This window comes from Phyllobates terribilis, unplaced genomic scaffold (assembly GCF_046119375.1).
Source record: "Phyllobates terribilis strain yellow unplaced genomic scaffold, ASM4611937v1 Scaffold_5__5_contigs__length_657084704, whole genome shotgun sequence".
NCBI classification, from domain to species: domain Eukaryota; kingdom Metazoa; phylum Chordata; class Amphibia; order Anura; family Dendrobatidae; genus Phyllobates; species Phyllobates terribilis.
The window spans coordinates 324,935,901-324,948,960 of NW_027362765.1; the positions used below are offsets into that span (position 1 = coordinate 324,935,901).

Genomic DNA, 13,060 nt, shown 5'->3' on the forward strand with positions numbered 1-13,060 from the left:
CCAGACCTGAATCCCATAGAACACCTGTGGAGAGATCTCAAAATGGCAGTTTGGAGAAGGCACCCTTCAAATATCAGGGACCTGGAGCAGTTTGCCAAAGAAGAATGGTCTACAATTCCAGCAGAGCATTATAAGAAACTAATTGATGGTTACCGGAAGCGGTTGTTCGCAGTTATTTTGGCTAAAGGTTGTGCAACCAAGTATTAGGCTGAGGGTGCCAATACTTTTGTCTGGCCCATTTTTGGAGTTTTGTGTGAAATGATCAATGATTTGATTTTTGCTTCATTCTCTTTTGTGTTTTTTCCTTGCAAGCAAATTAAATGAAGATAATAATACCAAAGAATTTGTGATTGCAATCATTTTCAGGAAGAAACTGAGTATTATCTGCCAGAATTGCAGGGGTGCCAATACTTTTGGCCACCACTGTATATGTGATCCGTGTGACGGACAAACCACAGTTTTAAATAGCTGTCCTGTAGGTAACTATTTTTAACAGTGCCGACCTCGTGTCAATAAGTTCACTGACACACTGCAATAAAGTTTCAATGGAGGCCAGAAATGGCAATATTTTCAGGGCAATTATATGTGAATCACAGTTTTAAATAGCTGGATTTTTAGCGCTGTAATAAGGAACTGGCTGTATTCTGCAGTGTCAACAAGCAAATGACGCAGAAAAACGGTGTTCTCTGGATTGTTTTTTTAAGCAAATTATCAGGATTAAGATAAAAAAAATGATTCCTGGCCCCTGAGACCTGAGGCTATTTCTACAAATATCTGAAAAGCACCAGCAGACAGAACTGGAATGAACCCTCTTGCTATGTGCACTGCAGTCTACTATATACCCTGCCTGACTGCCTAGCACTGATATCTCTGCAGATGGATTAGTCCTCAGAAGGACTGTTAGTTGAGATGGATATGTGTCTCTAATATAGTCTGGTATACCTACACTAACTAGAAACAAGCAAATCTCTCCCTAGCACAGCAGCACCTCTCCCTACACTGTCTGATTCTGGAGTGACTGTGACGAGCATGGCAGCGCCAGGTCTGATAAAGACATGATGACGCTGTGCGGCCAGCCAATCACTGTAATGCCACAACCAACATGGCTGCGGCATTACAGTGTGTGGCAGACAATCCCTGCATGTTGATTGGCGCTCTAAAGAGCGCCAGACATGCAGGGAGGGGACCAGACCCCCCGCCGAGAAATACTCAGCGAGCGCCAAGAATCTCGAGCAGTGAGATGCTCGGGTGAGCACCGAGCAGTATCGAGCATGCTCGCTCATCACTACTCTTCACTTCTCCAAACTACCTTACTTCACAGCCCTCATCACCTTACTATTCAACAATCCAAAATGACTCTGACACTTTTCACTCCCACCTCTGTCTAAAACTGCACAAAGAAAAAATTTACAATATCCGACAAGAAATTTTCCCCAGTCCCCTAATATCAAGTATCCTCTTCCCTCTCGCACTTCATCTAGCTCACTTTCTGTCTTTGAACAGTTCACAGGAGAAGTTACCGGGCTCCTTGCCTCTTCTCGCCCTGCTACCTGCACCACTGACCCTAATCCCACTCACCTTCTTTAGTCACTCTCCTTGGCTGTCATTGCCCACCTAACTAAAGTATTTAATCTCTCTCTTTCATCCTGTATCTTTCCCTCCTCCTTTAAACACTCCATCATACACCCATTACTTAAAAAACATCTCTCGACCAGAACTGCGTTGGTATCTACAGACTTGTCTCTAATCTCTCATTCATTTCTAAACTCCTGGAACGCTTGGTCTACTTCTGTGTAATTCTTTATTTTTCAGTTAACTCCCTTCTTGACCCTTTACAATGTTCGCTCTTTAGTCTTTACACTTTACTGAAACTGCCCTCACTAATGATCTACTAAAATTTAAATCTAATGGCCACTGCTACCTGTTGATTTTCCAGGATCTCTCTGCATCATTTGACTCTGTGGGTCACCAGCTCCTCCTCTCTATGCTCCGTTCCTTTGGTCTCAAGGATACTGCTCTCTGTAGGTTTTCCTCCTATCTGACCTTTTATTCATTGAATCTTTTGCTGACTCCTTTTCCTCTCTTGTTCCCCTTATTGTCTGGTTCCTCAGGGTTCAATCTTAGGCCCCCTCCTCTTCTCTCCATATATTACCCTTATCGGACAAACCATCAGCAGATTTTGTTTTCAGTACTATCTCTATACTGATTACACCCAATTAGATACTTCTTCTCCGCACATCACCCCTGCATTTATTAAATAAAAAATACCATTGATTGCCTCTTCACTGTCTCTAACATTATAACCTCCCGCTATCTAAAACTAAGTGTGTCAAAAACTGACTGACAAGTGACACTAACATACCTAAACCCAGTATTGCCATTTCTGTGCATGGTTCTACCATAATTGCTAAGCAGGTTTTCCGCTGTTTTGTGGTTATATTTAGTTCTACAAAATATCTCACAAATATATTAACTTAATTATTTAAAAAAATAGAGTAGCTCAATGACGGGCTAAGAACAAACCTCCCAATGCTATAAACAGTATATAGTTAGTATGCCTACTAGCGATGAGCGAGTATGTTTTGTTAACCCTTTCGCCGAGTATACTCGGGCGAGCACCGAGTATTTATAGCATGCTCGGGCTTTAAGTTTTCGTCTCTCCTGAACATGATTTGCGACTGTTTGACAGATTTAATACATGTGAGGAATGCCTGTTTTTCCAGCATTAGGATTAGTAAATATGCTGGCATGTAGTCCTCCATGTTTGTGAGCTCGGTACAACCCCACCCCCACCACTGATTGGCAGCTTTCTGTCTATTCACAGTGTACACAGAAAGATGTCAGTCAGTGTGAGTGGGGTTATACAGAGCTCAGCATTCAGAGAACTGATAGATCTGCAGCAGAGAAAACAGTAATTATGTAAAAACTGCACCAATTTAATACTTCTCAAATGGGGTAGAACAATCCTGGTTAAAGATTTCCTTTAAAAATATAAATTGTCTTTAAGGCAAAAATATTTACTACATCAGCAGTAACATTATAATTCTTCTCAAGACTATAGATTTGAAGGTATATTGGCATCAATGATATGTTAACTAGTGTTGAGCCACCCCCGTAGTGTTCGAGTTCGGTTCGGTTCGTCGAACACCCGTGTGTTCGCCGAACTGTTCGTCGAACTGTTCGTCGAACACCTTCGAACACCGTTAAAACCAATGGCAGGCAAACAAAAACACATAGAAACACATAGAAAACACCTTCAAAGGTGTCCAAAAGCTGACAAACTGCTCAGAAGACACAACTAACACATGGAAAAGTGACAAGTACATATAGTCATGCGAAAAGAAAAGAGGTGGAGGAGTGAAAGGAGGGGGAGACACAGATATAGGCATGTCATGCCCTTCTAAAATCCAAAAAGTGAGAAGCCGACACGTTCAGTCCGCTCCTGCCCGTGCCACCTCCGTGTCGCCGGGTTTGTGCCAGAGCCGCGGTGAACCCTGACGGCCAGCCCCCCTCTCCCAATACTGGTGCCTGTCCGCTGGTGGGTCGAGCGAGCCCCACTGTGGTGGAGGCAGCTCTAAGCTTTTTAATTTAAATTGTCTCTCTAATTTGAATAAATACACTTTAAATCCATTTACAAGGATCTATTGGAGGGCAAGTCTCATGCCAGCAGCCGCGTAATTCCAGATCCAGTAGCGTCCACTAAAGCTGCTGCAGTTAAAAAGCTTTTATAAGGATCGAGCTCGGCTGTCCACCGCAAGGCATCCTACTGCCAGTCCGAGCCCCTATGCCTTGGGGTGCCTCCTGATGCTCTTCACTGAGTATCCCGTGGTCCCGAAGCATTTCCTTTGAAAAAATGAAGTGTCCAAACTACAGGTGGTGTAGCTTGCTTAACAGCCGGGATAATCCGCTGACTAGCAGACACTGCTACTAGGCACAAAGTATTTCCTGGGCTAGATGCAGTTAAAAATTTGTAATTAGATACTCTCGTTGGATGCTGAGAAAGCATTCCATAGAGTCTCCTGGCACGCCATATATGATTCTCTTAAAAAGCTTGGGGTAGGGGTCTAGGGGACCCTTTTATAGCCAAAATCACGGCCCTGTATCGCAATACGTCACCTAGGCTGAAGATAAATGGAACTGTAGCACCCTGAGGGCTCGGTTGCTACAGAGGTATTGCACCTCACCCAGAGGTGTGATATCTCACTCTCAGGTAAGGATGTAGTGTGGATCAGGACCCGACACCTGCATGCATTACACCACATTGCCGTGGGGCAGGGCGACCAATATGCCCCTGAGATGGGCACGACAGTCCCTGTCCCTGGCTGGAGTGGGGGGAGGGAACACTGAGGAAGGGGAACCCTGTAGTGCAGGAGCAGGGAGGAAGCAGTTCCTGGGTGCATTGAGAAGGGAGTATAAAAGGTGGGCACCATCTTAGTTCAGTGCAGAGAAGTCTGAGCAGAAGTGGCAGGGAGCAGGGGCTCTGCATGAGCTCTGCTCCGGAGGCGGGCCTAGTAACAGAGGCCCAGGCCTGGAAGAGGGAGAAGGAAGGAAGAGGAGCGGAGAAGGCTCCAGGAACGAGGAACGAAGGGATCTCAGGGGTGCGGACGGGCGAGTCGCCACCGCACGCCCGAATCCACCTGCGTGGAGGGGTCAGGCCAAAGGGGGAGACCGGTCCCCGAAACTAGTGGAGGCAGGAAACGACCCTCAGCTAGAAACAGGAGGCTGTGACATTTTATGTGGCGCAGCCCCTCGCTACACCCGCTAGGAAGGCACCACATAGGGTCAGGGAAACTGGCGCCAAGTTTACCAAGAGGAGGCCCGAGGCAGCCGGACAGAAGGGTTGGTAAGAAAGGCCAGACAAAGGACACACAAAGGGGGTCCTGTGAAGCACTCCAAAGTTATCTGGGAGTTGTCTGAGCCCCTCACCTGGTGAGCACAGTACGACGTGGGCAGCCGTTACCTGCAGACGTGGTCTGGATAATAAGAACTGTGAGTAAAGGCCCTGGACTGCATCACTGACTCCGTGTCATTACTGCTGCTGCCCTGCACCATCACCCCCATCCTCCGCATACACTGCCCTGAGGCTATACTCCTCCCGTGGGGAGTTATGCTACGCTCTGCTGCACCCACAACACCAGCCTCAGCGGTCTGCCCTGGAGCGGCGGTTCACTCTGACCGCAATCCATGGGTGGCGTAGTTGGACATTTAAACATCAAAACCACATAAATAGTTCCGCCACTGGTTTGACCGCCCTGAGCCACGGAACCGGGTTGCCGCCACGGAGACTACAACCACCAGCATCCACCAAAAAGGGTCCGGCTCCGGGTGTCCCAAGGCCCAGGGAGCGCGTCAGAACATTTTCATCACCTTTCACAATCACCAATGGGACAAGGCAGGGATGTTCTCTGTCCCCTCTCTTATACATCCTAGTGACGGAGCACCTGCTCTCATCAATTCGCCATAACCCCAATATTAGGTGGATTGAGGTGGGAGGCACCGAGTACAAGTGCTCTCTATTTGCTGATGATGTCCTAGTATATATCACTCAATCACATATATCCATCCATGCTGTTATGGCTGAAATAGATCACTTTGTTACATGGTCAAATTTTAAAATCAATGCAGCGAAGTCTGAGGCCCTCGATGTCTCCCTCCCCAAATCCATATAGGATTCCATCCAGTCCAACTTTCCCTTTGCCTGGCCCTCACAGGGTATCAAATACTTAGGAATTCCTATTCATAGAGACCTCTCCCATCTATGTTATCTTAATTTTGGACCCTTTATTGAACAACTCCATACAGACCACGGTTGGCAAGTTAGAACTGTAAGATTCACTACGTGAACCACTGGTGTTTTGTGGAAAAGCACATGTACACTGTGTTCCAAATTATTATGCAAAATGTGTTTAGGAGTGATAAGGGAAGAATTTGTTTGTTTGTCAGTTAAACTCATTGATGGTGATGTGTGTCAGGGCTCTTTATATCACTGTAAGCAATTGCAGACACCTGTGCTAATTAGTTTGGCAGGTGTGTCCAATGAAAGGCAAGACTACTTAAGAAGGCTGTCTCACATTATTAAGCAGCCTACATTTTCTGCCAAAATGGGAAAGAAAAAGGATGTGTCGGCTGCTGAGAAGCAACAAATTGTGGAGTGTTTAGGTCAAGGCATGACTACAATCAACATTGTGCGATGATCAGGATGAAGTGTCTTGGCAATCAAGAAGTATGTAGCTGATTCACAGTACACACGTGTGCGTGCTGATAAGGGCAAATTGAGGACTCTTTCCTACAGGCAATTACGTCAGGTTGAAAGAGCAGCGGCAAAAAAGCCTTGTCATAGCAGCAGACAAGTTTTTGAAGCTGCTTGTGCCTCCAACGTCCCCCGAACAACAAGATGCAGGGTCCTTCAGAGGTTTGCAGCTGTGCATACGCCATCCTGTCGACCTCCTCTATCCACTTCACACAAGCAGAAACGGCTCCAGTGGGCCAAACATTACATGAAGACTGATTTCAAAACTGTTTTGTTCACGGATGAGTGCCGTGCAGCGCTCGATGGTCCAGATGGATGGAGTGGAGGATGGCTGGTTGATGGACACCCCACGCAAACACGGCTACAGCGCCAACAAGGAGGAGGTGGAGTAATGTTTTGGGCTGGAATCATGGGGACAGAGATTGTCGGCCCCTTTAGGATCCCTGAAGGCGCTAAAGATGAACTCCATAATGTATGTGGATTTTCTCAAACAGCACTTCCTGCCATGGTTCAAGAAGAAGAACCGTGTATTTCACAGCAAGATCATTTTTCTGCATGATAATGCACCATCTCATGCTGCACATAAAACATCTGCATCTCTGGCTGATATGGGCATAAAAGGGGACAAACTTATGGTGTGACCCCCATGCTCCCCTGACCTCTACCCCATTCAGAACCTTTGGAGCATCATTAAAAGGAGTGTCTATGATGGCGGGAGGCAGTTCACATCTAAGCAACAGCTCTGGGAGGGTATTCTGTCCTCATGCAAAACAATTGAAGCAGAAACCATCCAAAACCTGACAAATTCAATGGACGAGAGAGTTCAGAAGCTCCTTTCGAACAAGGGGTCCTATGTGAAAATGTAACATCACCTAGAATAAAGTTTTGAGTTGAAAACTGTTTGATTTCAGTTTCTAACAACCTGCTAATGCTTATAATTTCAAAAATGACCATTTTTTTGGTCTTTATTAAAATGAAAAGGTTGATCGAAAAGTTTGGGGGATCTAAGAGTGTGGCAACCCAGTAGTCATTATTACTTCGAATTCTGACAATATGAGGGTCATGCTGAAGGTAGTGCAGCAAGAAGGCACTTATGTGTCTTGCGCATCTCGGAGCCCCAAAATTATTTTCCGGGCTAGATGCAGCTAAAAATTATTATTAATTTTAAATCTGGTGAAGCTTTAGCATAGATGGCCTAATAGGATCAGTGCTGCACACTGCTACAAAGCCCAAATTATTTTCCAGTCAAGATACAGATAAACATGATTAGTAATTTTAAATCTGGTGGAGCTTATTATAGATGGCCTAATAGAATCAGTGCTGCACACTGCTACAAAGCCCAAATTATTTTCCAGCCAAGATACAGATAAACATGATTAGTAATTTGAAAGCTTAAAACAGTTGGTAGGGTGATTTTAACCAATCATCAAGCTTTTACTCTCCCCAGGATGACACAGGGGTAGAAAAGTCGTTTCGGATCCATGATTTGTTCATCTTTATGAACGTGAGTCTGTCTACATTATCAGTGGAGAGCCACGTGCGCTTATCTGTCAGCACACCACCAGCAGCGCTGAACACACGTTCAGACAGAACGCTGACTGCAGGGCATGACAAGATCTCCAAGGCGTAAGTTGCTAGCTCCGGCCATTTATTCAGATTGGAAGCCCAAAAAGAGCAAGGGTCCAGTGACACAGTCGTGGCTTCAATGTTTACTTGGAGATACTCCTGTACCATCGTCTCTAGGCGTTGACTATGTGTCAGACTTCTTGTCTCCTGTGGCCTTGCAAAGGATGGGCTAAAAAAGTGGTGAAATGATTCCGCAAAATTGATGTTACCAGCAGATACTGTGGTTCTGTTACGGTTTGAGTGCTGAACACTTGACGGTCCCACGGTTGGCAAGTTGGAACTGTGAGATTCACTACGTGCACCACTGGTATTTTGTGGAAAAGCACATGTAAGATTCTGCAACAGTCTCTGCTGATACTCCTGCATGCGTGCATCCCTTTCTATGGCAGGAATAATTTCTGCAAATTTACTTTTGTACCGGGGATCTAACAGTGTGGCAACCCAGTAGTCAGGATTATTTCTAATTCTCACAATTCGAGGGTCATGTTGCAGGTAGTGCAGCAAGAAGGCACTCATGTGTGTTGCGCATCCAGGAGCACCAAGTCCCTGTTGTGTTGGTGGCGAGGTAACAATCATGCTTCCTTCCTCTGTCCTCTCCCCCCAACCTCGCACAACAGAAATGTGATCAAGGTCTCCCTCATCTGATGAGTCTTCCATCAGTTCGTCCTCCACTTCTTCCTGGGCTCCTGCACCTTCCTCACTAGTTTGGCTGCTACCATGCGCCCTGGTAAAACCATCTCCCCCACCCTCACATGCCTGCCGCCTTGGTGCTGCCGACCGTCTGGACCTTGCAGATGTTAGCCCTTCCGCATACAACTCCTCCTCCTCTACTTCCTCCACCTCCTCTTGTGCCACCACCTGACTCCGAATTCTGTTTAACATGTGCTCCAGCATGTAAATCACCGGAATAGTCATGCTGATAATGGCATCGTCAGCACTAAACATCTTCGTCGCCATTTCAAAACTGTGCAGAAGGGTGCATAGGTCCCTGATCTGAGACCACTCCTCCAGCGTGATTTGCCCCACCTCTGGATCTCGTTGACCCAGGCTATACGTCAGAACGTATTGCACCAGGGCTTGTCGGTGCTGCCACAGTCGCTGCAACATGTGCAGAGTTGAATTCCACCAGGTAGGCACATCGCATTTTAGCCGGTGAAGTGGCAGGCCCAACGACTTCTGTAGAGATGTAAGTCGCTGAGCTGCGGGATGCGAACGGCGAAATTGAGCACACAGCGACCGTGCCCTCTGCAGAAGGCCATCTAGTCTGGGATAGTGGGCTAAAAATTGCTGGACAACCAGGTTCAACACGTGAGCCATACAAGGCACGTGTGTGACATTGCCCCGGCGAAGGGCCGCACCCAGGTTTGCAGCATTGTCGCACACGGCCTTCACTGGTTTCAGGTCCAGTGGAGACAACCATTCATGAAATTGGTTCTCCAGAGCTGACCACAACTCCTCAGCTGTGTGACTCACATTTCCCAGACATTTCAATGTAAAAACCGCCTGATGACGTTGAGCCCTACTGCCAGCATAGTAAGGAGGTGTGCAGGATCCCTTCTGCGCAGTTAGAAAGCTTGTGGCATGACCAGACAGGCTTTGGGTGCAGGTGGAAGACCGAGAGAAGGTTGAGGAGGCAGAAGCAGTGGAGGAACTTTGACATAAAGAGGATTGACGCACAACTCGTGGGGACGGCAAGACTTGGACAGCAGCCCCTTGTCCTGCTGTCACCATAGTTACCCAGTGCCCAGTCAGCGACATGTAACGCCCCTGTCCATGCCTACTCGTCCAAGTGTCTGTGGTGAAATGCACCCTGTCACACACAGAGTTTCTCAAAGAAGCGGTGATGTTGTGTGCGACATGCTGGTGGAGCGCAGGCACACCTTTCTTTGAGAAGTAGTGCCGACTGGGCATCTGGTACTGGGGCACTGCGACGGACATAAGGTCTCGAAAATCCTCTGTGTCCACCAGGCGGAAAGGCAGCATTTCTGTAGCCAAGAACTTGCAGATGGTGAAATTCAACCTCTTAGCTTTCTCATGGCTAGGAGGAAATGGTCTTTTACTTGTCCACATCTGAGGGACCGAGGGCTGGCTATTGTGCTTAGACGGGGTTGATAAGGGTGTCCCCGGCAAACTGCCGGTCTGTGAGGAAGATGCAGGCGGACATGTTAGGTTGCCTTGATCCAAAGGTGGTGCTATCGATGTCGGACAGCGCTCAACACCAGCTGGTGTTACCACCTCCAAAGAAAATGATGACCTGCCAATCACGCTGGCTGTTGCGGGTAAAGAGGTGGCAGGTCTGCGCCCCAAAACAGGTGTGACTGCTGTCCCCCCAGTCACAGAGGATGAAGAGGCCGCGGATGCACAAGATATGGCAGACGGTGGTTGGCCCGGCTGGCTAGGCCGCATTGTAGCACACTGAGCTTCCCACTGCAACTTATGCTTCATGTCCATGTGCCGGTTCATGCATGAAGTACTCAAACTATGTATTTTTTGGCCTCTACTTAGCTTTTGCTGACAAATGTTACAGATAACACGAGTTGGGTCATCTTTATCGATCTGAAAAAATGCCCAGGCTATGCAAGGCTTAGCACCCATGCGACCTGAAGAGCCACCACGACTTGTGGTGAGAGGCAGAGTTGTGTTTGAGGATGCAGTTGTTGACGTGCTTCCAGTACTACGTCTCTGTCCAGGAAGGCGCAACTTGACCTTGTCGTCACTAGCATCTTCCTCCACCTCCTCTGCTGACCTCATCTCTTGGCTGACTGTTGGTTGACAGTAAGTGGGATCTCCAACCTCATCATCATCACCCTGTGCGTTATCACACCCGTCGTCCTCAGAGCCAACCTGTTCCTGCCCTGACAAAAAACTAAAGTTGTCGCTCCAATCAGGTATTTGAGTCTTATCACCGTCTTCCTCATTGTCTCCACCAACAGGAGTTACAGTTTGGGAATGAGGGTCTACATTATGGTCAGAACCTTCTGCGTCTGGTCCTGGATCCGACTCATAAAGATTCTGGGCATCAGTGCAGATCATTTCCTCGTCTGGATTCACAGAAGCGCTGGAGTCGACCTCTGATTCCCAGGCTATAGTATGAGTAAACAGCTCTGCAGACTCAACCATCTGTTCTACCTCATACTCAGACGGGCAGCTGGAGATTTGGGAGCTGTGAGGAAGCAAGTGCGATTGGGGTGACACCTTTGAGGACTGGAGTATTTGTGATGTTGAAGTTGATGTGGAGGAGAGCCCACTTAAAGGAGCACTTGATATCCGTTGAAGCACCTGCTGTTTTTGTGCCTCATCTGGAATTTGTAGCGATTGGCGTGGCCGTAAGAAAGGGATCTTATCACATTGTCCGCTAAAAGAAGTAGACATTTTAGTTTGGCTGGAAGATGGTCTTTCTTCTGCAGATGTTACTGTTGCTTTAACACCTACCCCACGGACACAACCTTTTTTCCCCTTCCCAACACGCCTATTCCCCTTTCCACCAGCAGCAGGCCTTTTTCCACTCATTTTGGTGGTTAACTAATTAACAACTCTGGAGTTGTTTGCACAAAAAAACAATGGATGGTAACCGAGCAGAGCTGAGTGGCCAAACTGTGGTATTAGGCCAAAACTATTGGCTGGGTTAGATGCAGAAAAAAATTATATTCAATTTGCAACCTGATGGAGGTCAGTATAGATGGACTAATAGAGAAAGTCCCACACACTGCTAGAAGGCCAAATATTTTTTCAGAGCTAGATGCAGAAAAAAATATATTCAGTTTGCAACCTGATGGAGGTCTGTATAGATGGATTAATAGAACAAGTCCCACACACAGCTAGAAGCCCAATATTTTTTCAGAGGTAGATGCAGAAAAAAATATATTCAGTTTGCAACCTGATGGAGGTCAGTATAGATGGACTAATAGAATGATGCTATGCCCAAAAGATTTTACTTCACTAGGTGCAGTAAAAAAATTGGTATTCTATACACAGGTGGTATATCTTGCAACACAGATAGGCTACTCCATTGACTAACACACTCTGCAATAGGCCAAAAAGGATTAGCTTTGCTAGATTCAGCCAAATGCTGTGAAAAAAACTTGCACAGCAACGGCACAGACCTGCCTGGCAAAAACTGATAGGAACTGATGTAACCTAGTCCTGAAAAGGACTCCAATTACAATTAGTCTTTACTCCCACAATCTATCTATTTAAGAGCACAGACCTGCCTGATAAAAGTCATAGGAAATGCTGTAACCTAGTCCTTAAAAGGACTGCAATCACAACTATTCCCTACTCCCAAGCTATCTGTTGATTTGTGCGAAAATTGGCTTGAAATTAACAAGGTATAGCGCACACAGCAACAGCGGTGCCGTCTAACACGCAGCTGCAGCAGTGAGAAAATGGTGGCGACGGGGAAAATGGCTTGGTCTTATAGGACAAGGACATGTGACATACACTGCCAATGACACATGCCCTTGCTTGTGTGAAAAAAAGCACTTCGCTCCGTGTGTGCGCTGCTGATAGGCTGACAGATTGCACCTCCCCACTGCAAATGCGGGAAAGAGAAAAAAAAAATGGAGATCTTCATTGTTCCTGCAGAGATCCATCCTCTGCCCCTCCCCCCACCCCGCTGTACACTCAAACTGCGTATTAACATTAATTTTCATCATTACTGAGAAAAAATCCAGTTATGATTTTGGTGCACGAACAGTTATCGAACATAACCTCGAACAGCCGAATTTTTCTCAAATTGTTCGTGTTCGCCGAACGGCTCGAACACTGCCCAAAACAGCTCGAATTTGAGATTGGCGAACAGTTCGAGTAGAACAACGCTCATCTCTAATGTTAACTCACCAGATTCTTGAGCACAAGCGGTCCCCACCAAGAGCAGCAGTAGGAGCTTCCACATGTTCTCTAGGTGTCTTCTCACAAGTCGATGATCTTCTACAAGCTTGTTTTTTTGTTTCAGGTCTTCTCTTTTATAAATAACATTTGGGAACTTGAAAGCCAAGATACATTTCTCCATTAAGCTGATAAGAAATGTTGCAAAAATCTGATAAACTTAGTGATTGCCTCAGTTTAACTGTCTAAACAGTTACAGTATGTAAAGTCAAATTTCTTAGTATTTGGTACGTTTTGTGAGGTTGTATATTGTGGTCAAAATATCGACCAATGCCTCATGTATTTTATACATCATTT

General features: G+C 46.4%; 1 protein-coding gene across 1 annotated transcript in view; it reads right to left on the reverse strand.

Moving 5' to 3' along the window:
* Nucleotides 1-12,836, reverse strand: part of LOC141271147 (snaclec purpureotin subunit beta-like) — a 135,486-nt gene extending 122,650 nt beyond the window's left edge. Inside the window, exon 1 of the mRNA XM_073681247.1 lies at nucleotides 12,716-12,836. Coding sequence (XP_073537348.1) covers nucleotides 12,716-12,770 — 55 coding nt within the window. The 5' untranslated portion in view covers nucleotides 12,771-12,836. The remainder of the gene's footprint in view (nucleotides 1-12,715) is intronic.
* Between the last annotated feature and the right edge of the window lie 224 nt (nucleotides 12,837-13,060).